This window comes from Ciconia boyciana, chromosome 18 (assembly GCF_034638445.1).
Source record: "Ciconia boyciana chromosome 18, ASM3463844v1, whole genome shotgun sequence".
NCBI lineage: Eukaryota > Metazoa > Chordata > Aves > Ciconiiformes > Ciconiidae > Ciconia > Ciconia boyciana.
This window is the reverse complement of record NC_132951.1, coordinates 6903465-6925612: the sequence shown is the minus strand read 5'-3', so window position 1 is coordinate 6925612 and position 22148 is coordinate 6903465. Positions and strand designations below refer to the sequence as shown.

At 50.4% G+C, this 22148-nt stretch overlaps 3 protein-coding genes across 5 annotated transcripts; 2 read left to right on the top strand and 1 right to left on the bottom strand.

Annotated features, from left to right (window-relative positions):
* The first annotated feature begins 48 nt into the window (after positions 1-48).
* Positions 49-12807, top strand: TBC1D13 (TBC1 domain family member 13). The gene is made up of 12 exons (XM_072883499.1): positions 49-145; positions 253-326; positions 952-992; positions 1467-1528; positions 1826-1925; positions 3333-3415; positions 3574-3733; positions 4515-4722; positions 5423-5586; positions 7134-7294; positions 7526-7583; positions 8289-12807. Exons 1-12 carry the CDS (start codon positions 123-125, stop codon positions 8352-8354), a joined length of 1200 nt encoding a protein of 399 aa, XP_072739600.1. The 5' UTR covers positions 49-122; the 3' UTR covers positions 8355-12807.
* A 33-nt stretch (positions 12808-12840) lies between these two features.
* ENDOG (endonuclease G) lies at positions 12841-15633 on the top strand. Its single transcript, XM_072883500.1, has 3 exons — positions 12841-13499; positions 14081-14190; positions 14883-15633. The coding sequence occupies exons 1-3, from the start codon at positions 13002-13004 to the stop codon at positions 15166-15168; spliced, it is 894 nt and encodes a 297-aa protein (XP_072739601.1). The 5' UTR covers positions 12841-13001; the 3' UTR covers positions 15169-15633.
* Positions 15634-16036: 403 nt separating this feature from the next.
* On the bottom strand, positions 16037-22017 carry SPOUT1 (SPOUT domain containing methyltransferase 1). Of its 3 annotated transcripts, XM_072883497.1 has the most exons (12): positions 21956-22017; positions 21829-21871; positions 21473-21592; positions 21003-21162; positions 19841-19930; positions 19458-19507; positions 19093-19223; positions 18587-18659; positions 18131-18229; positions 17325-17427; positions 16608-16755; positions 16037-16414 (listed from the first exon to the last, which is right to left on the bottom strand). In XM_072883497.1, the coding sequence occupies exons 1-12, from the start codon at positions 21995-21997 to the stop codon at positions 16340-16342; spliced, it is 1134 nt and encodes a 377-aa protein (XP_072739598.1). In that variant the 5' UTR covers positions 21998-22017; the 3' UTR covers positions 16037-16339. The 3 variants fall into 3 exon arrangements, with proteins under 3 accessions (XP_072739598.1, XP_072739597.1, XP_072739599.1); XM_072883496.1 differs by having other exon boundaries at positions 21829-22000; XM_072883498.1 differs by lacking the exon at positions 19841-19930 and having other exon boundaries at positions 21829-22000.
* Positions 22018-22148: the final 131 nt, after the last annotated feature.

Below are 22148 nucleotides of genomic sequence, written 5' to 3'. Positions count from 1 at the left end.
CCACCGCTGGTTGGGGGGCGTGGTTTGGGGGCGTGGTCTGTGAAAGCCCGCCCACCCCCGCGGGCAGGGTTTCCAGCCGGAGCGTTTATGCGGCGCGCGGGGAAGGGGCGCGGGGGGCCGCCATGTCGCGGTTGCACCAGAGCAGGTCGGTGTTGGGGCCCTTCGGCTGCTGGGGCTGTGGGGGGAGGGCTCCGTGGGGTCGGGGGGTGCCGGTAACAAATGTTATAACGGCCGCGGCTCCCCTCCCCTCAGGATCGCGGACTTCCAAGAGGTGCTCGGCGAACCCACGGTGGCTCTGGCCAAGCTCCGCGACCTCTGCTTCAGCGGTGAGTGGCCCGGGGAGGTGTGGGGACCGGCCCCGGCCTGGGCAGGAGGGCACTGGGCACGGCCCCAGCCCCGGGGGGAGGCTCCTGCCGGCGGTGGCCCGGGGCTGGTGCCGCCCCCGCGGGGCTCGGGACGCCTGAAGGCGCAGGCACGGGGTGTCAGGCCCGACGGCTGAAGGCCACCTCAGCTACCGCCAAGTAATCCCCTCCTGGAGCTGTGGTGAAGCGGTCGGTGTTGGAAGCCGAGGCTGGCGTGTGTGTTTTCAAGCCCGAGCTCTGTCAGGCCACAGAGGTCCCCACCCGGCCTTTGAGCACAGCCACAGACTCCCAGGCAAACCCTTCCTTTCCCCTCTCTGAGTTGCTTGTGGGTTTCATTGCTTCTGTTGTGTCCTGTCCATCACCTGCACGGTCCCCAGCTTTCTGCTTCCAACGTCTGCCGCAGGCACCTTCCCCCGTGGGAGGCACCGGCAAGTTTGGCACTGTGTATAACCCCTGTAGCATCCCTGTGAAAACTTCTTCCCCCCTGGGGAGGAAAAGTGCTGCCTTGCCTGTTTGTGTGGTGATGTTAGCAAACCATGGTGAGGAGACTGGGGCTAACATAGTTATTTCTCTGCCTGATGTTCCACAGGAATTCCCTTTGATGGTGGGCTGCGCTGTCTGTGCTGGAAGGTGGGTTTTGCTTGGGGTGCTTTTGTTTCTTGCGAGTGATGCTTTGGGTTGCTTAAGTACACGTAGTATTTTTGGGCACTTAAAATTGTAAACAAAAAAAAAATCCAGAGCTTAAAAGCCACTCAAAATCAACAATAATTTGTGGAGATCAGCACTGGCACAATTGCAATAGCATTTACTGAGGCAGGACAGCCATCTCTTTGGATGACAGAAAGTGGCTGGCTGCTCTTTGCATTCAGCTAGGAGGGCATTTCAGTCGGGTTTGCTATTGATCATTCCTACAAATAGGTCTGTGTTGAAAACCAGTCCCAGAAATATTTCTGACTGTCACTTGGCAAAGTACTAGGCTTCTTGGAGAAAGCTCCCAGTATTTTCATATAGCCAGTTCTAGCTGCTGCGTTTGGTTTGCTCATATTACAGGTATAATAGCTTATTCTCCAAATACTAATTTGTGTGCATCTGTCTTCTCTACAGATACTTCTGAACTACCTCCCTTTAGAGAAAGCCTTATGGAGCTCTTTGCTGAAGAAACAGAGGTGAGGACATCAGTACTTGCTCCTTTATTTCTAATGATATCCGTGGAGAAGGAGAATAGTTCCTTAAATAATTAAGTACCTTCATAAAAATAAATTGTTCTCATGTGGAATGCACTGTTCTGGAGGCTGTCTCTTGGGTCTGGTGGATTGACCTCTTCAGCTGAACTCAACTGAAGAGAAAATCAAATGCCTTCTGGCTGAGCAGGGTGGTACAGAGAGATCTGTTTTAACTCAGTCTGGGTGCTTATGTTGACTTAATCTTCTGCTTCATTGCAAATTCCTCTTTTCTTCCGTAAGGGATCTGTATTCCCAGTTCCTAAAGGAAATGATTATCCAGCCTGGGATTGCCAAAGCCAACCTGGGTGTTTCAAGGGAAGATGTGACTTTAGAAGATCATGTAAGTGCTGTTAAGCCTTTGTGTTGCAGAAAATTCCCCAGAGCTATAAACCGTTGTTCTGGAGTCTGGACCCCTGGGCTGCTCTTGGCTCTGTTCTTGGACTGAGAGAACTTTGCCCTGCTAGCAGGAGCACTGGTTCCTAGGTACCAGCCTGGTGCTTGTGTCTTAGTAGCCTTCACTGTGAATTATTGGCAAAGCACCAATAGTTCTGAAGAGAGCTGTTTTCAGCTTTGCAAATCCCTTCTCCTCTCCTTTGGGGCTAGCTACCCAGGCTACGGGTCCCCTAGGAAAAGGGAGAGGCTCACAAGAGGTACCTTTAGCAAAGAGATGCTCTCCTGGGGAGTGAGGTCCACGGGTGGACTCAGAGCAGGCTGCTCTGAACAGAGAATATAAAAGAAGCAGGAGAGTCAAGTTGGACTATGGCATGGAAGGCAAGAAAGAGACTCACTTATTTCTAGTTCTGCTGCTGGCTTTTTTTTTTAATTGACTACTTCTTGCATCCCTTGGCTTTTTCCTTCTCTAAAAGTGCTGTTAAGAGTGCATGTTGGGGGAGGGAATGAAGTAACTGATCAGAAGAGTCTGTAAAATGATACAATTGCTTCCATGACTTGTCCTGAACATTAACTTCTCTGCCAGCGTACAGTCATCTGTGCCGCTGTGATCTCTGGAGGCCTTGGTGCTGTAAAAGTAGCATGTTTGTAACATTCCACATGTTGGCAGGTTACAGTGATCTTTGAATCTCTTGGAACATTGCTTGCTTCCCCCCCCCGCCCCGGCCTCTTCTCTGGGTTAGTTGTTAACTTTGCACGGATCTTGATCTGGAGAGAGGAAGGTGTGCATGGAGGGGTAGTTAAGTTTGTCATATTGGAAAACTGGTCAGATAAAGGATAGGCTGTTCGTATTGGTATGTATTTCCTTTTTCCTGGGCACAACGGTGGTGCTTAATCAGCCTTCTCGGAGCTGGGATAGAGGGGGATACTTGTAACTAATAACCACAACACCTAGGCACTGTGTGGGTGGGTAACTCTTACCCTAAGCACAAAGACCATCTCTGTTGTGCAGGTTGGAGCTTCACTCAGGAATCCTGTTGACACAGGACAGGATAGCTGATTTGGGAACAAAGTCATTAAGAGACAGGTGAAAAGGGATTGGAAATGTTGACTTCTGCCTCTCTAAGTGAACCTGCATGCTCACTCGTTTCACAAGCTCTGATCTGCTTCCTGCACACTGTGTGAAGAAACATCACTAAACATAGCTAGTGAGAGAAAAAATTAAACCTGATGTGCTAGGAGTGCGCTCATACTAGATGTCAGAGAGACAGCAGAAGTGTTAAATCATTGTATATTTACTGAGGATTTTGATACACGTGAAACATGCTTGTTCTGTTTCTGTTGTTTATTTCTTTAGCCCCTCAATCCAAATCCAGACAGTCGATGGAATACTTACTTCAAGGATAATGAAGTGCTTCTCCAGATAGACAAAGATGTCAGGTGTGTGAGGCATAATGACTCGAGCTTCTGAACCCGGGTGGTTTGGTTAACACTTTGTACTTTGAAAACGAAGTTTAATATTAAACCGAGCTTCCCATTCAACATGGGGCATGTACTTCCTTCTTCTTATGCCTGATTTCCTTCTGTATCCATCCTAGGAGGCTGTACCCTGACATGGCATTCTTCCAGCGCCCAACGGACTACCCCTGCCTTTTAATCCTGGACCCCCAAAATGAGTTTGAGACGCTGCGCAAGCGGGTGGAGCAGACCACACTCAAGTCGCAGACGGTGGCGCGAAACCGCAGCGGGGTTACAAATGTGAGATCTAGGTGGTGGCTGTCCGTGGCGCAAGGCATCTTAGCTGATAAGGGGAAGGGTGTTTGTCAGGCTTTTTTCTGTTTCTCTCTCTGCTTGTGCGGTTGAATTAAGCAGATACCCCAGCAGGTACTGTGTATTCTGTTGGCTAGACAGCTTTGTAGAACCAGTTGACGTGCCTGACAGTTAGTAGGGAATTATAGGTGTATTGAATTTTAAGGATTATTTTTTCCTGACTTCTGGTGGAAGTTGGAGTTGCAGGAAGATGTGAGTATTTTATGCTTGACGTGTCTTTCTGTATGGGAACAAATCACTGAAGGCTTAATTTACTGAAGTTGAATTTTTTACATAGTCTTCCAGGACTGGATCTCGTAAACCTGCAATTAGGAAAATGTGTGTTGTCTCTTTCCTCTTTCATGAGCATTATAGCACAAGTGCCACATGCTGTTGGGGAAGGTGGCTGCTACCACAGCAGATCTATACTTTTCCTCATACTACTAAAAAAAAGTGGAACTGCTGTGGTTTCTTACTGCATGGGATCAAGTGGTACAGTGACTCAGGGGAACTGTCTGTTGCTGCACAGACTGCTTTGTTCTTCAGGGATAGTCAGCACTAGGATTTCAGTGCCTTTGTGCTTCCCGAGTTACTTGTCTTGGTTTCTGTGAACACCTGCCTGCTTGGTATAAGCTGCCCAAATCTTTTGGGGGGCTATGTGTATTAAAAGCCAAGCTTGTCATGTGTACAAAACTATCTGTGCCAGCCCTAGTCTTGCCTTGCTCTTCAGGTGAGCTCCCCTCTTAAAACAACTCCTAATTCTCTGAGTGAGTATGAAGTTCTGCCCAACGGCTGTGAAGCTCACTGGGAAGTGGTGGAGCGAATCCTGTTCATCTACGCCAAGCTGAACCCTGGGATAGCGTACGTTCAGGGGATGAATGAAATCGTGGGGCCTCTTTACTACACCTTTGCTACAGATCCTAACAGTGAATGGAAAGGTGAGAGACTCTTGGTCGCTCAGTAATGGCTGTTGTACTGCATGCTCTCTGTGTAAAGAACTGTTTTGGGAATAAGACTCTCTCTAAACAACTCTGTTTTGACTGATTGGGGCCAAAAAGTAAATACAGCAAGAAAGGAGTTTTGGGGACCACAGCGAATTCATAGAAACTGAATGGGCTGTGATGGTGAGGACACGGGAAGTGAGGATTTTTGAGGGGTTTTTGTTTGTTTTGCATGGATTTTGTTTGGTTTTGTATGGGTTTGCATGCATGTTTTGAAACTTAAAATCCCTTTAGAAGCTCTTGTTTCCTCGTACCATATATACCTGGTAAGAAAAGAATGGAATGGGAGTACTTTGCCAGTTGCTTCTACTTCACGGCAGCTCCGAGGGTGTGTGCGGATGGTGGCGAGAGTAGATGGTGTTCTTGGGCATAGATAACCGGTTTGTGACCCGATGTCATGAAGACCTTGTGTTCCACACGGGCTATATTTGCAGTGGCCGTGTAGACATTTCTAGTTAAAAAAAAAAAAGTCTAGTCTTGTCCCAGACCAAGCAAGCCGAGATCTTGTGGGATCTGCTGCTTGAATCCAGTACAGCAACCAGATTATGGAGCAAGAACAGTTCTAAGTCTGTGTGCCTCTGTCAGTGATGCTTCCTCTATTCCTCCATCATTTAAATTTTTTTTCCCTCCCCCCCAGAACATGCTGAAGCAGACACGTTTTTCTGCTTTACTAATCTAATGGCTGAAATTCGGGACAACTTCATTAAGAGCCTGGATGATTCTCAGTGTGGTATTACCTACAAAATGGAGAAGGTCTACTCTACCCTGAAGGAAAAAGATGTGGAGCTGTATTTGAAACTGGTGAGGAGCTAGGTGTTTCTCTGAGTCTCTGTTGGAATGCGAGGAGTGAAGCTTAATAGTGCATTTAAATGTCAACCAATTTTGTTAAACTGTTACTGTGCTTGAATAGAAAAGTTGAAAGAGTGTATGAAGGGCTTTGCCTATAGGGCATAGAGGCTCTCTTATCTATGAGCTGAAACAACTTCTCCTTGGAGTAAGCCTAGAGCGAGCTGACGCAGCAAGGCTTTCCTCCCCTGCCTGACTGTGAAAGCAAACAATAGTTGTTGCAAAGCTGCCAGCTGTGAGTCCGAAGTGACTTGGCCATGATCCCTGGTCACCTGAATTGAGGCCTAGTTGGAGCTGGAGTCTTTACTCTCTTCTAATCATCAAGCAAAACATGAGTTTTGCTGTAGAGTTCCTTGGAATTTGAGGTTACAGGAATTGTGTCTCTGTCTTTAAGAACAAAACAAAAACCAGCCCCCCCTCCATGCACACACTTCTATTGCCACTGGCTGTCCTGACAGCACTAACTTAAACTGTGTGGAGATCGTTCCAGAAGTAAACTGAAATCCAGCAAGCTGGACCGTCCCGCCCACCTAACTCTATCATTCCCCTTCATGCAAGGGTCTCTGAGTGCCTTGGGTTGATGTGGGTTTTGTAGAACATGTAGAAGGCAGCTTTTGTTGAAAACATCTTTGGGTCTTGTAGCCCATTTGGTGTGAAAGTCCAAGAAGAATTTGGAAGGGGAAAGCTGTTCTTGTTACTCCAACCTTCACCAAATCACACTGAGACTTTTTTTGTGTTTAGAAAAATTGGAGTATATTTCTTTTAGAATCCAAAAGATGGTTTGTCAGCACAGTGAAACGACCCACAGTGTTGGCTGGTGGCTGATTCAGTGGGGAGAAAATAAACTGCTTACTGTTTGGCTGACAGGAAATGGTCTTGGCCATGCAGCAGCTGGTCCTTAAGAATATCAGCAGGATCCTGAACTCGTTTAACCTTGATTAAACTTATGGTCCCTTGGATCTGACAGCAGAAAACAAGAAAGCTTCAGGCTAGAGTGCTTACAGTATGTTTTACTGACCATCAGTGTGAACTCTGTTTCATCTTTGTTTCTTTTTGTCAATAGTAAACTTTTTGATAAATACAGGGCTTCTGGAAAGGAGAGGAAATCCTGACAAAACAGTGCCTCTGCTGGAGGGGGAGGGCTGCAGCTTTGCAGATAAAATGCTGTTCAAATGGGAACATTAAAATTACTTGGCAAGTTTAACGGAACTGACAGAAATAGTGCCTTTAGGAAGAAAAGCTTCCTTTACTCCATGTTGTGGACAGAGGAGCATTTTCTGGCTTGTCTGTAGACATGGGGCATGGCTGCACGAGTCTCTCAATCTAGCTTGAATGTGAGAGTCTTCAAAGGAGGCAGTGGGTTTGCTGACGTTGCAGTGCGACTTGGCAGCTTAGAGCTATATCAGGGTGGAGATGGGGATGGAAACATGGGGTGCATCTCTTACTTGTAGGGAACTGGCTGAGAGCACGTATTCATTCTTTGCCTGGTGCATGTCTAACAGCAAGAACAGAACATCAAACCCCAGTTCTTTGCCTTCCGCTGGCTGACACTGCTCTTGTCCCAAGAGTTCCTGCTGCCAGATGTCATCCGTATCTGGGACTCCCTCTTTGCTGATGATAAACGCTTCGATTTTCTTCTGCTCGTCTGTTGTGCCATGTTGACGTAAGTACATAGGTAGCCTTCCTGCTCTTATCTTTCCCTCCTCTACCTAAATCTGTGGATCCAGGAGTCTTCTGTAGGCATGTGTTAAGGCCTCTGGTGAATAGGTTATAGTCACTTGTTACAATGGTAGCAAAAGTGTTTTCAAAAGCCTCTATAAGGGCACAGTGTAGTCTGTTTTTAAAGTTTCTCTGTAAAGAGTCAAAAGTAGCTGCAATAACTTTCATCTTTCAGACTAATCCGGGATCAGTTGCTGGAAGGAGACTTCACTCTGAACATGAGGCTGCTACAGGTAAGGATTAAATGTAGTGGGCATAGGGAGCAATTTGAAGAGTCTTAAAAGTACTGTGAGAGAGGGTGATGGTATGAGAGAGGTTATGCCTGGCTGAAGAGAAGTACTAGATTTCTGATATTTGCATGCAGAAAAGTCTTAAGGGATCTTACAGCATGCTCATTACTGGACGTGTGAATCTTTTGCTTATGCACCCATTCCAGCCTACAGAGAAATTGTCATAGACTAGAGGTTTTTAATGTCTTTTGGTTTGCAAAAAATTTAATATTTCCCAGCAAAGATGTGAAACCCTAGGTAACAGTGTTAAATTTATTGGCCAGAGGCTTTTGTTTAGTTCTGAGATCTGTGAGAGCCCAAGGTTGGAAACACCTGCACTGAACAGTAGCATATCTCTGATTCTGCTAGTGCCTGCTTTGGGCTGTGCAAGGTACTGGCTCTGATAAGGCTTTCTGGCATGAAGATAGCCCTTGTAGCAGGCCAGCTTACTACCCTGGGAGGACGAATTTAAAAAAAACTTCTTGAAGGGTATTGAGGCTTGATCAGTTACAAAACAGGAAACTGTTAGCTGTTAGAGGAGTAACTGAATGTGGCTGTATGTTATAACAGGCCAAGAATGCCGTTGTCAAGGTTTGCCCTGCTTAAGTGAAACAATGTGTATGAGAAATGTTAGGTAGTCACTTATATCACTTTGTTTCTTTGGCACAGGATTATCCTATCTCTGATGTTCACCTGATTTTGAAGAAGGCAAAGGAACTTCAAGATTCTAAATAGTCCATGAGCCTAACAAAAGGTGTCAGAGAAACTGTATGGCAGTGGATCCCAGGAGATGCCCCTATGCATTGTGGTGCATTAAAGCTCCTAGTGGTCTCTGCAGGACTTCAGGTTTTGTGTTTGGGCTACTGGCCACCTTGAAGACTTCATTCTACTCTATTTATTAGCTCAAGGACTGATTACTTCCCCATCTACTTGGGTCCTGCGCTCCAGATTTTTTCAAATCTCAAATGCCTCTATGCTGCCAAAAGCAGTTCTTTGTATCTTTTTTAATGACTTTAAGTTTGGGGAGAAAGAAACCATCTGTCTGCATATCCCTGAAGGGATGGACTCCTGTATCATGGAAGTAACACATGGAGTAACTTCTGATGGGGAAGGGACAGGCTGAGTCCAGTGGATTTTGGTGGGTGAGTATAGAAGGATCTTCCTCCTGTGAATAGAATGTATTCCAATGAAGTCACACATCCTGCCATTCAAGTAGCTTCTGGATTCTTCTCCCTCGTGTCTGCACTCGGCCATCCCTGGGGTGTGCAAAGAAGATGATTGCATCAGTTTCTGGTGATTGTTGTCCGATATCCAGCAGTTTGAACCTCTTTGCCTGGGAAAGAGACCTTGAGAAGCTGAGATGAGAGGACATGATTACAGCTGGCGGCTTTGTGCACTGCGACTGCCTGAATCCAGAATCGCCCTATCAACAAGGCCTCCTTGAAAGCAAGACTGTGGTGGTTTTAATCAATGAGTGAAGTGTAGTTTGAAGTCAAGCCTTATTATGCACAGCCTTAGAGTAGGAGCTTGTTGCTGCAGGGGGGCCTCAAGCTGCTTTCCTGGCTCTGAACTGGAGCATATCCAGGTACAATCAGGATTCTGAAATACAAGAAATGGACATCTAGTCATGTGCAATGAAGACAGACGTATTTAAGGGCTTATACAGGCATGGCACTGGGGTTTTCTGCCTCAGTGGCTTGCATAATATTACCCTGCATAAGCTCTGGTCATGGTAACCTTGATGCTGTCTCATAGTACTTTTTGTCAGGATGAGACAAGGTACAGGTCCAGCCTACAATTAAGAGTCTTCTGGTGTAATCCAGTGGGCATACAAGCATTTCAGTCATTAGCTGACTGCTGGGGCTGATCCACTTTTCTGTCTACCAGTCCTGTTGGAGTTGCAGTCCTGAGTTGGACACCTGCCCTCCTGCGAGGGAAGCTGCTGCATTTCAAATACAATGGAGCAGGATCAGGTGAACATCGACTAAGACAAACTATGGGGAGAACTGCTAACCTGCCAGCAGTGTCAAGCTCATCAGAAACTGTAATCCTCAGAGGGAGAAACTGCCAACACCCAGGTGCTTGGATTGTGCAGAAGATCTTGAGTGAACACTAATCCAGCGTGCTTTTCCTTTTCTTTCTGTCCTATCCTGGCTCACCTCTGCATAGCTGTTTGACACTGCAGTTTTCGGTATTTATGAGTATTGATTTGTTAAAGGTCAGTCATCTTTGTAAGGTCTGCTTAAGCTGCTGATGGCCTCGAATTGCCCTAACAGGACGGATGTTGTCAGCCTTCAGCTTTTTTACTAGTGTTGTTTCCTTCACTGAAGGCCAGTTCTTTACAGGCTACTGTAGTTCCCACAAGGGTAGGAGGGGAGACCGGAGAACAGGTTGATGCATGCACCTATACTTTTATTTGCAATCCCAAGCAATCTCTCTGCCTCTTCAGAAGATGCTCGAGTGATACTGGTGCAGCCAGGTGTTGCTGCTGTGGTGCAGCAAGAGCAACTGAAGACTTAATCTGTAATTAATACCTGTGGCTAACAGTATCCCTCTCCGCTGCAGTCCTTTCTAGAGAGTAGAGTTTTCCTCCAAGAAATATGGAACTGATAGACCAGGACAGCTGTGTGATGGAGCATCCTGTCTGCTCTAACCATTGGATGGATGTTCTTCCTGCCTTGTATCGCTGAGCTATTCCAGGTGGTCTCATGGTCTCAGCTCTTGGGTACCCTGCAGTAGAGAGGCCAGTAGTCAGACTTCATATGGCCAAACAGCTAGCTGGTGGGCACAAATGTAGAACCCGAGGGTTGAACTCTTAGGCGGAATTGGACCTCCTCCAAACACTTCTGCTTCCGAACTGCTCTAAATACTGCTGTAGTGCTCTTGCATTCCATGTACAAGCTCTGCTTGCACCTCCCTGAGTACCTAGACTGTACATTTTGGGTCCCCCTGGCAAGTGCAGCATTCCGTTATGCTGTATTTTCTCACTGCTAACAGGAGCATCCATGAGGGTTCCTGCTCTGAATAGCTAGACATCTCCTTAAAATAACCTGAGAAGGCAGCAGGCAAATTAGGATTAAAGCATTACTTGTAGATGAACTTCTGCTTGTTTTCAGAGTAGCGTTTGGGCCCTGAGGTTGACCTCCTGCTCTGAGCCAGGTGCTGGTCTGTAGCATTACAAACACTTGAGGAAGATGCCAGGGAGGTGGCTACTCAAGTAGCAGTGCAGGTGGCTGGCTGGGTAGGGGTGTCAGGCTGTCTCCTCCCTTCCTAGGTGCTGAAGGGCTTATATTGTGCTGTCTTACTTCTCTTTAGGGGGTGATGGTGAATGCTTTTAAAAGGAGTCTGCAGTGGTTTAATGGGATGCAGTGAGATGTTCAGCTGATGGAAAGGCTCTCTGGGATAAATTCTCTAGCCTTATCCAGACTGGCTGCTAAACTGATTGAGTTCTTCTTTGGGGAGAACTTGTAACAAGTTTGATACACCCCGACAGGCCGGTTCCTACATGAAAAGCTGTTTTATGTCCCTCCTTATCCCCTCCTGTGTGGTAGGAGTTCTGTCCTGCTGTTGAAAAGGGCTGTTGAAAGGAATTGTGCTTTTCAGTGACTTGGGACATCCATTTCTTTATTCCAAGACTTTCTCCTTCCTTTAAGAGCAAAACCAGATTTTCTGAGGGGAGAAAAGAAAGTCTTGTTACCAGCTTTTGAATCTCCTCATGAGTTTCCTTGGCTTCATTCCTCAAAGGCTTTTGGTGATTTGTTTGTTTGTTTGTGTTTGTTGTTGTTGAGGTCAGATGATATTTAACTAGTGGTTCCTTGCTTGTGTGGCCAAGTAACAACTGCTCCACCCTTGAGACATTTCCACCTCTGACTTCTTTCAGTCCTAATCTGCTGCAGGAGCAGTGGCTGAAGCAGCAGTTCTTTGGGTTGGGAGGTGTTAGTCTGGGGTGCCTTGAGGACCCCTTGTTTCATAGGGTCCTAAACAGAGGATGTTTAAATAGCTCTTAGAATGCATTCCTTACAGACAGGCAGGGGAAAGGGGACCCATCTTCAACTGGGAGGAAAAACAGGACACGGTGCTGGATGTGGGGAGAGATGAGCCTTCCCTGGGAGGAAGAGGTCCGTTCTACCTGCACCTGGCTGTAATTCAGGCTTTGGGAAACTTTGTGGCTTTGCCAATGAGGTAGAAGCAACAGGATAGTAGAGATCAAGTCATTGATAGTAGAGATCAAGTCACTCAGAACACTGATTTTGAATTTGGATTTTGTGACCTAACCTAGAATTATTCATGCTTTGGCAGTGAGCAGAACGAAGGCCAGAAGTTGCTTTGGGGCAGTCTGGGGTGTTTGAGAAAGCAGAGGCTGTTTTCCCTTAAGAGTGTCAGTGACTTTGTTGCCATTTGGAGCGCTCTTCTAAAATGCCCTTTCCCTGAAAGAGAGGAACAAATAACACCTTTTTTTTTTTTTTTCCCCCCACCTTGTCTGGAAAGAATTGCCGGAACAGGGTATAGAGAACACTTCATCACTCTAAAACTCGCTTCTTTTATGCTTCTTTTTAAACACTATTTTTATAATGCTTCCTTTAACGAAATGGGTGGCTCTGTTCAACGTGTCCTGTTGGTGACGTGACTCACTGTGTTGACCTTGGAGTTAATGCTGCTACAGGTGATGACTACCGTATTTCTAAATGCCCTCTGTGATGGAGGCTGGGGGGAACCAAGTGACCGAGCAGTAGCAGTAAGCCGTGGCAAGCGGAGGCCTCGAGCGTGCTGTGGATTTGTGTGTATAAACTAACCCGTCTCCATCCCCATCTCCTCTTTGGCGAGATGGTTTTGCTTTGCCTTCACCGACCCCGCCGCGGTGTGCGGTGCGCGGTGCGGGCTGGAGTGGGGCCAGCCGGGGGAGCGGTGGCTTTCCTCGAGGAAAAAACACTGCAAATTGCGGATGCTCTCGGGGGGGGTGTGGGGGGGGGAGAGTGGCACCCGCGGGTGAGCTGGGGCAGTGCAGAGGCCAGTGCAGACCGGGCCGGGAGGTCGCCATCCTGCCCGGCCGGGGGGAGGCGCGGGTCCCGCCCCGCTGCCCGCTCCCGTCTTTATTTTTGTACTTTCTCCTTCCAGCCCCTCTCGTGGCCTCTGGGCCTCGCGTTTAATGCTGTTCTCTCATTTGTCCTAATAAAATGGTTTCTTTGCACGCCGGTGCCGGCGCCGCTTCTGTCGCCGCCGGCGGGTCCGCAGCCTGCCCGCCCAGCGCTGCGCGCCGCGGCGCCCTCTCGCCCTTAAAGGGGCGATGCTCCCGCGGGTGGCGCCCTAAGCGCGGCGAGGGCCGCCGCGGGAAAGCCGCGGCCCGTTTAAGCGGCGGCCGCTCCCGCGGCGCAGCGCACGGCCATGCTGCGGGGCCGGTGGCTGCTGCCCGGCGCCTCGCTGGCCCTGGGCGCGGGGCTGGGGGCGGCCCTCACCGCCCGCCGCCGGGCCGAGGGCGATGCGGCCGAGGGGCTGCTGGGCCGCCTGCCCGTGGTGCCCGCCGTGGCGGCGGCCGGTCCGCCGGCGCTGCCGGGCTCGGGGCGGGCCGAGCTGACCAAGTACGGGCTGCCCGGGCTGGCGCAGCTGCGGAGCCGCGAGTCCTACGTGCTGTGCTACGACCCGCGGAGCCGCAGCGCGCTCTGGGTCATCGAGCAGCTCAACCGGGAGACGCTCAGCGGCACCTCCGACCGCGCCGGCTGCGACTTCCAGGAGGACGACTCGGTGCACGAGTACCACCGCGCCACCAACGCCGACTACCGCGGCAGCGGCTTCGACCGCGGGCACCTGGCCGCCGCCGCCAACCACAAGTGGAGCCAGAAAGCCATGCGGGACACCTTCTACCTCAGCAACATCGCCCCGCAGGTAGGACCCGCCGCGGGCACCGGCTCCACGCAGCCCCGGGGGCCCGCAGGGAGACTCGCCCCGCCCGGGGCGGGTGGAGGGGGGAAGGCGGAGCTGCCCGTGTTCAAGGGCAGACGCTGCTCCCCGCTGGAAACCACCTCGGAGCGTCTGTGGCTCTGCCGTGGGGTTTGTCCCTGTCGCGGTTCAGGCAGAGAGGGGCCAAAGCGCCCAAGTTCACCCGGGGGTGCTGTATTTCCCGCTAAACTTAACAACAGCCATCCTGCAAACGTGCCTGCTTGCGCGCTCCTCTCGAGCCATGAGAGACGTCGTTCAGTGCAGCTCGTTGCAGGAGCAAAGTTAAACGGGCGGGTGGATGCTCACAAAAATCATGGTCCGAGGCGAGTGGGTGCAGTTCCTGGGTATGCAAACCAGCACCTCGTCATACGCAGCTGCCAGAGCAGAGGTGATAGTGGAGATCTGTATGGAAAGTGCCTGGGGCGCCGCGAGGTGTTACAGAAAAGACGGGTGTTATTACTCTGAAGAGTGAAGAAATTCCCCCGCGACTGACTTTGCTGTCTGTGTTGCCCTGGTTGTGTTTCTAGGATCCTCATTTAAACCAGAATGCCTGGAATAACCTTGAGAAGTACAGCAGAAGCTTGGCAAGGAACAACAAGAATGTCTATGTCTGCACAGGACCCCTTTACCTGCCCAGGTAAACACGAGGGCCAAGCTGGGACCACGCTTGAAAGATGCATTGTTCTGGGAGAGGAAAGCAGGCCGAGGGGAGTGATCTGCTAAGGCCCCACTCAGTAGGTGAGACCAGCTGTGCACAGAGGTTCTGTGGCAAGGTACTTTCTTAGGCTTAGGATTAGTTTGTGTATTTCCCATTCAGTTGATTATTTCATGAGTAAAGGTGGGTTTCTTGAGCTACCACATCACCAAGTTGCTTTTGTTTGCAGTCCTTAACGGTCTAGTAGTAGTAGATTACTGGATTAACAGATCAGACTGCAGACCCCTTCCCTGCAGAATAAAGCTTCTAGGTTTTATTTCATGGACTATTTCTCCACTTAAGAGCATGACTTTATTTGCAAAGATCTTCATGTAGCGCTAAAGAACGGCTGTTTGATGTTGAGATCTCTTCAGCATTGGGAAATAGCTTGGAAAGGCTGTTAAAGAGAGACAGCAGGGAAGGGATTTGGGCAGAGCAGACCCAATACACAGCTCAGCCTCACCGTCTCATGGAGCCTCCATTTCAGCAATGTTTTTACACCCCTACCGCAGAAGTAGGGGTGCTCCCTGCCATGCTGTGGGATGGGGGCTCTCTTAGGGGTGGTGGTGGAGGGCTGAGGGGGGCAGATGTGGCACTAGACTAGGGGGTGACATGGGATGTTGCTGTTGGTGCAGGATGGAGGCTGACGGGAAGATGTACGTCAAGTACCAGGTCATTGGGAAGAACAATGTGGCCGTCCCCACCCATTTCTTCAAGGTGCTCATCTTGGAAAAGGAGAGTGGGGAGATTGAGTTGCGCTCATATGTGATGCCCAACAGCCCTGTGGATGAGAAAATCCCCCTGGAACGGTTCCTGGTTCCCATTGAGAGCATTGAGCGAGCCTCGGGGCTCCTGTTTGTCCCAAACATCTTGAAGAGAACAAGTAACTTGAAAGCCATCACAGCTGGAAACAAGCGCTGAACCCAGGCTAAACAAATCCAGGTATCCTGTGGGAAGGGACCCACAGCAGTTGTCTGCAGAATGCTAGTTCCTTGTGCAATTTTAAATGTGAGAAATAAGAATCAAACCAATGCTTCTCTTTACCCTTCCCCTCGTTTCATGTAACAGTGAAACACACACACATGCGGCAGGTCTCAAGGGCAGGTCCTGCAGAAGGCTCTGGGGCACTTCACACTGTAGTACATCTTTAGAACTTGCCCCTAAGCTGCAAGTACAGAGCATACCCCTGTCATTGTTCCCTTTGAGTTGTGTGTGGCTCATTAAGGCACAAAGGGAAGTTACTTCATTTCTGCTATTTAGCAGGGAAGAACGGGAGCAAGATGGGTGCAGGGGAAGAGGAAAGGTTCCTGCCTTTCTGTGGCCAAAGGATTGTACGATTGTTTTCTTTCAGAAGATGGTTTTAGCAGTAAAGCTTTGAAACCCCAACGTATTGGTTGTTTCTTATCTGCTCTTACCAAAGCCCTGAATATCTCAGCAGGAAGGGAAGACAGAGCCACCTTTTCCAGCTGCTTCCCTGTTTGAGCTCACTGCAGGCAGAGCTTAAGGCATCACAGATAGAGCCAAACTGTCAGGAGCTATGTGATGTGCTTTAGCACTAAGGCCCAACTGAAGCTCCAGCCCTTCCTGCTGTTGGGAAGGATGAAGCGTTGAAGGGGGGACTGGGGGAGTCAGGCTAACTGAGACAGGAACAGCTTCTTGGTATAAGGACTAAGTTTTGACTTCCTTTAAGTCTGAAGGCCACATGGCTCCAGAGGCACTGAGCATACAGGATCTCTGGACACCAAGTGCCCATCCTCTACACCAAGACACTCACAGACTTCAAGGCAGCTGAGGTTCCATACTGCTTTATTCCCCAGATGTCTGAATTACTGAGACCCAGTCTGCTGCCAGGCTTGTCCCAGCTGCTGAGGAGCAGCAACCAGCCCTTGACTGGATCGCACAGGCAGGAAGGCGCAGACTTGCTGGTCCCAACAGCAGCCAGACACTTGGTCGAGCAGTGCTGCCAGCTTTAGTCACGCTGTGTCTTGGCCCCGCCAGGCTCTTGGAGTGATTTGCCCAGCACCCCGCCTTTGAACAGCCGCTTCCCCAAGGCAGTCCTCAGCTGATGGTAAGGTCAGTGGTTTTCCTTCCCTCAGCTGTTGCTGGGTGTCTTCACAGCCTCATCGATGTGGGGTCTCAGCGCAGACAGAGAGATCAGCAGTGCTTCCTGGAATAGACCCAGGCGGCAGTCGAGACCGCTGCTCTCTGAGGAGCACCAGGCAAGCCAGCCACTCTCTGCTGAGGCGTCACCGTGGGGAACAACACGTGGGCCATATGTGTCACTGCCAGAGGCAGAAACACAGCACTGCTCTGTGCACACAGGCATCGTGCCCCACCGCACCATTAGCCACTTGCCCTACCTCTGTCCGGATGGTTCTGCTGCCTTGGCTGGGACAAGTGTTCACGTAGAAGTCAAACAAGACGCTTGGGTCAGTGACCTCCAGGTTTGGGTCCACATCAACCCCAGCTTCCAAGCCCTCAAGACCTCCAAACACAACAAGGGCATGCCTAGGGGAGAGCACAGGGGCAGGGTGAGAGGGGAGACTGGCTCCTACCCCTGTACCAAGGCAGATGCTCCAAGCTTTACATAGGAGAGCTGCTCACGTGCCTTCAACCTTCAAGTGGATTAAGAATTGGCTTCACATAAACAGTTCTCTTAACTTTATCTGCAAGAAGCAGACTAATTTCTTTTGTTCAGGTATCTGGGTCTGTGTTCAAGCTCCTCTGTGCCGCTGCAGCAGGGAGCTGTGTCCCTTGCTGACAATGCCCAATGCAGCTGCCTCCCTAACAAAGCCCCACAGCATTTGGCCACTGCAACAGTCCCTGCTACCAACTCCAGAGAAACAGGAAAGGAATTGGCCTTGTCCTGGGGTACTTCCCAGCTTCTGTCATGCAGAGGAATGTGCATTGGTGCAAAAGGGAGCAGCAGAGCACAGGAAGGAGCCTGCAGGCAAGTCTTGCACTTGTATCTAGGAGCATTCCTGCCTGGGAGAACACCAAGGCCACAGTGCAGCTCTGCTGCCTGCACCAGGCCTCCCCGGGGGCTCTGAGTGGGGTCAAGCAGGCAGGACATGAACCTGAACGAGGGGAGAGTGGCCTGGTCCACGGAGCTGCCCCGCTCTGAGGTCCCAATAGAGAGATCATAGCCTTCCTTGAACGGGCACTCTGAAAAGACAGCACCTGGGAAACAAACACAATATGGGGTTATTCATGTGGTGTCCTCCCCCACGCTGCGTGCCTTCTGGACAGGCTGAAACGCTCCACAGGTGAGCGGTAGCAGCAGAAGGAATTGCTTTTCAGTGCCACTAGTGCATCAGGAGACAGAAGAATGATTCCTCTTTCCTACATAATTCCCTTGCTGCAGGAGTCTCTGGCACCCTTCTCAACTGCAGCACCTTTCCCTCAAAGCTCAAACAGGTGCCAGGAGCCATTCCTTGAGTAACGGCTTACGATTTTCCTAGGACGTCCAATCAATCAGAAGACAGGACAAGGATTTTGCAGGGCTCTTAAGCTCAAAAGTCACTGCTGGCTTTGATGTGAATGAGCAGGAGGTAGTTATCATGGAAATGGAGATGTACTGGCTGGAGATGGAGAGCACCAACTCTTGTCTCCTGCTACAACATGGACATTTGGTGCGATGGTGAGTTCCGTACAGGGCAGAGCACTGGTGGGTGACTGGGGTGATTCACGCCCCTAGCTTTAGCCCTTAAATTTGATTGCCACATGGCTGCTAGCTGTACGTGTAAGCTGCCTTTGAGACAAAAGAGATTTCAAAGAAAGAGATGTTAATGCGTGCTGCAGATATGCAGCCAGTAGGCCTGAAACTGGTGTGAAGCCCAGGCAGAGATGTGGCAGAGAGCGGAGAACCCCTGCAAATACTTACTCAGGCAGGAGGCAAGGCGGACACTGTAACCCCAGTACAAGCCTGAGACTGTCCGAGGGTGGTGTGAGGACACCACGGTGCCTTTCCGCACTTTAGCTTCTGAAAGGGAAGCAAAGAGATTTAACAACCCCTGCGATCTCCTAGCGAAAGCCACATACGGCAGTTTCTCCTGGGACAGGGCACTGACTTGGTGTACAACCAAGAACCACCCTTTTGAATGCATTCTGTAAAGCGTGCAGTTATGTTTGGGCTGTTTACCGTTGGTCAAAGACCTGATAGTTCTTTCCAGTTAACGAGGGAGGTATGGTAAGGGTGTTATTAAAATTGTGTGTGGGGCAAAGGGAACGTGCAGAGCTGTTGGGTACGTTCAAACGTGAGTAATCTGAAGGCCATCATATGGAAGAACCAACTCCTGCAGGACTGAAGTTTACAGATTCTAATGGAGCAGTGGATTACCTGACTTCTGGGGTTCCTCCAGGCGCACAGTGACTCGCAGACCGGCGTTCAGCTGTCTGTCGATCTGCACCTCCTGCAGCGACAGTCACCATCAGTGTCAGACATTCTGGAAGTACTGGGGAAGGTGGGGAAGGAAGGGAACCCTCTGAAGAAGTGGGGGCCTGTTCTGGCCTGGAGCTGGAATGAGGAGCTCTGCGATCAGGGCCTGTGTGGTTCATGCAGTGCAGAGCAGGCTCAGGGTGGCTGGGACAGCAGTCTGAGCCTTACTTTGCTGCTCAAAGGTTCAACTCCAGCAGTGAAGCAATGATGTGCTGCAATGGGCAGGCCTGTCAGGACTTGGGAAGCTACAACCATTAATGAGCCAGAAGGGACAAGATAACAACAGCATTAAACCCTGTGCCAGCCCGCTACAGCCTTCAGAAACTCAGCAGTACCTACCATGCCTGCTTCAAATCTGCCAGAGAGACAGGGGAAATTGTTTTGGAATCTGTGGGTAACAGACATACCTTTCTCATCCCACAGTTAACAAAAGAGCCTCTGCCTGGCTTAGTTGGCCGGTCCAACACTACCCCTTCTCGGTATTCTGAATCCTCATCCACCCGCATGTGGTGGGGGCTGTCCAGGGGGTTGAGCAGCCCTAGAACAGCACAGAGGAAAGTAACTGTAAGGAGAGGACACAAACTGTGGGAACACAAGTGTAAGTGCTCTGCTGCCCCCTCCCTCTCTCGTCCAGCGTACTACAGCACAGCACCTCGCCTGCACTCTAAAGTGGGGAAAAGCTTTTTCAGTTCTGGGCATGCCATGCAAAACAAGAGCCAGAGCTCAGGAAGGGGCAGCCAACAGCTTGGGACAGAGACAACTGAATCATTACCTGCAAACTGCAGATCCTCATGTTTTGGAAAAAAGGATTTCCTCAAGTACCTGTTATCAGAGAAGATCCAAATGTGAAAACAGTTGTTCCTAAGGAATCCAACCCTCAGTTCTAGCCCTGTTCTGACTCAAAGGAGCTGAGTGCAGAGAAAAGCATGCTTAGCTCCCTCAGGTCCCTGATCTACCTCTAATGTATCATGCAGGTTGTATCCTGCATTCACTGCTCTTCTTTTAAATTCCTGAACCAGACATGTGAAACAATTAGATCCCGCGTTCCTGCATAATTGTGCAATATAAACAGAATTTGCCCCCTGCTCCCATAGCCTCTAGTGTGATACCCTTGGTAGTCAGTTCTGATGTGCAGTCTGACCATGGTGGACTTACTGAGGGCACTCCAAGTACTGCAGGATCCGAGCCAGCTGCACGCAAGCCTTGCCTCTCCTCCCAATTCCTTCAAAGTCCCCCTCCACACTCCTGAAAGAGAAAGAAGGCAGCCTGTGAACTCAGCACGAGACTGCACAGCCCCAAATGGCCAGGTCTCCAGAAGACCAAGCCTTGCGTCTTAATCTGAAGACAGCAGCACCCTCCACCCCTAAGAATTAAATGGGCCGCCTTATAAAAGGGCTACTCCAGAGGCAGAGACTGTTAACAAATCATATTTGGCACTCTCTCTGTAAGCCAAGTATCTTTTTCAGTTTTGTTTTTGATCTTTGTGTATTGACACAACCTGGCAGTTGGATGCTACTGAGCTGGATGCTACAGGATTGCATGGCTTGGCCAGTTAACACAGATGCAGGTCCAGGCTGAAAAGCTGAAGGACAGGAATTTGTCTTCCATTAAGGATATAGGCATGCCCTGTCCCTCCACAGCAAGATTTAGGAGTACAGGAGAACTTGACCTGCTGCTGCTTTGTCATCCCCATGCTGGTATAAATGATCCTAGTTGCCAGGGCAGTTAAGTCAACATCTTTGCCCAGTGATATAGGGGTCCCTGTAATCCTGGCATTTGAGAGGCTCAAACATTTTGCAAAATCACAGCATCGCACAGGTTGGAAAAGACCTTTAAGATCATTGAGTCCAACTGTAAACCTAACACTGCCAAGCCCACCCCTACACCATGTCCCTAAGCACCTCATCCAAACGTCTTTTAAATACCTCCAGGGATGGTGACTCAACCACTTCCCTGGGCAGCCTGTTCCAGTGCTTGAGAACCCTTTCAGTGAAGTAAAATTTCCTGATATCCAGTCTAAACCTCCCCTGGCACAACTTGAGGCCATTTCCTCTCATCCTATCACTTGTTACCTGGGAGAAGAGACCGACCCGCACCTCGCTACAACCTCCTTTCAGGCAGTTGTAGAGAGCAATAAGGTCTCCCCTCAGCCTCCTTTTCTCCAGGCTAAACAGCCCCAGTTCCCTTAGCCGTTCCTCATAAGACTTATTTGCTTGAGGTACACGCAGGTCTTTCCTGCTCTTAGCTTAAAAAAAGATTGAAGAAATGGAAAGCAGAGAGGAAATGCTTTCTACAGAACAAGATGGCTCCTCCTTACTTTACATCTTCTCCATGCTCATCAAACACTACGATCTCATCCACGCAGAAGATGGCACAGGCCCGAGCAATCTGTCCAGCAAGGTATGTCCGCAGCTCCAGTGACTGGGCGTTGTCCAAGATAGAGCCTGGCAGAGCTACGCTCAGCGTGTAGTGACGCCCTGGGGAACAGCGTGCGATCAGAAGAGAGCCACAGCGTGACAGCTGTGCACAGCATTTTATTTACTACTTCAGCTGCAAGTGTGGTGGGAGAAAAAAGCAACCTCTGTTTCTTAGATTTTAATCACAGGTTTTCTCTTCAGAAAGGTTCATTGTCTTCGTGCCTGTTTATGCATGTGGACTGATCTATATCAGATCTATGAAGCTGAGCATCACCTTTCCTATCGATACGTAAAACTGACTGACTTTTAACGACCAAGTTCTCCCAGCTCTTTCAACCCAGGCCTCCCCACCGGGTCACAGCGGCATCACCTTTGTCTTCCATCTGCTCCTCCTGCTTCTCGGCTTGTTTTTCTGCCAGCTCCCGCATCCGCTGCTTTTCCAGCTTCTTCAGGAGCTTCATTTCCTTCCATTTTTTCTTCTCTGCTTTCCCTGGAACAGAGGACGGCATCTCGCCTTAAACAACGAGCCGTGAGCGCTCCGAGCAGGGCGGCTGGGGGGAGGCACGGCACAAGGGCCGCGGGCCTGGACGCCGCCGTGGGGGCAACGCCGGGGCACGGAGCGCTCGGGGACGGCTCCTCCCGGTGCGAGGGCCCCCGCCGGGCACCCCCGCGGCTGCGCCCCGGTTTGCCTGCCCGCCCCCAGCCCCCGCGGGGGCCCGGCCTTACTCTCCTGCTTCCAGCGCCGCCAGTCCACCTTCCTCTCCTCAGCCTGCGGGAGACAGCGACCGTCACCGCCGGGCTCCCCTCCGGGGCCGCCCCCGGTAACCGGGCAACCGCCGCGCGCGCGCCCCACCTGCACCCCTTTGGGCCGCTTCGCCGCGCCGCCGTCCGCCATCTTCCGCCCACGCTCCCCGGCCACGCCCCTCCGCGGTGGTGATTGGCCGGAGGGCGCCGGCGCCCGCCCACTGTAGGGAGGAGGCCGGCGTCACGTGAGCCAATGGGCAGGCAGGGGGCGCGGGGCTGTGTTTAAGTCGCCTGCGCGGGCT

Bases quoted from the DNA above. Each gene is read 5' to 3' on its own strand.
- ENDOG (XM_072883500.1), top strand. From the start codon at position 13,002: ATGCTGCGGGGCCGGTGGCTGCTGCCCGGCGCCTCGCTGGCCCTGGGC. The intron at 13,500-14,080 runs GTAGGACCCGCC...TTGTGTTTCTAG, and splicing joins TCAGCAACATCGCCCCGCAG to GATCCTCATTTAAACCAGAA. The intron at 14,191-14,882 runs GTAAACACGAGG...CTGTTGGTGCAG, and splicing joins GGACCCCTTTACCTGCCCAG to GATGGAGGCTGACGGGAAGA.
- SPOUT1 (XM_072883496.1), bottom strand. From the start codon at position 21,997: ATGGCGGACGGCGGCGCGGCGAAGCGGCCCAAAGGGGTGCAGGTGGGG. The intron at 19,931-21,002 runs GTAAGGAGGAGC...TTTCTCTTTCAG, and splicing joins GAGCATGGAGAAGATGTAAA to GAGTGTGGAGGGGGACTTTG. The intron at 16,415-16,607 runs GTAGGGCAAGTG...GGTCTATTCCAG, and splicing joins GCAGAACCATCCGGACAGAG to GAAGCACTGCTGATCTCTCT.
- TBC1D13 (XM_072883499.1), top strand. From the start codon at position 123: ATGTCGCGGTTGCACCAGAGCAG. The intron at 146-252 runs GTCGGTGTTGGG...CCCTCCCCTCAG, and splicing joins TCGCGGTTGCACCAGAGCAG to GATCGCGGACTTCCAAGAGG. The intron at 993-1,466 runs GTGGGTTTTGCT...TCTTCTCTACAG, and splicing joins TGCGCTGTCTGTGCTGGAAG to ATACTTCTGAACTACCTCCC.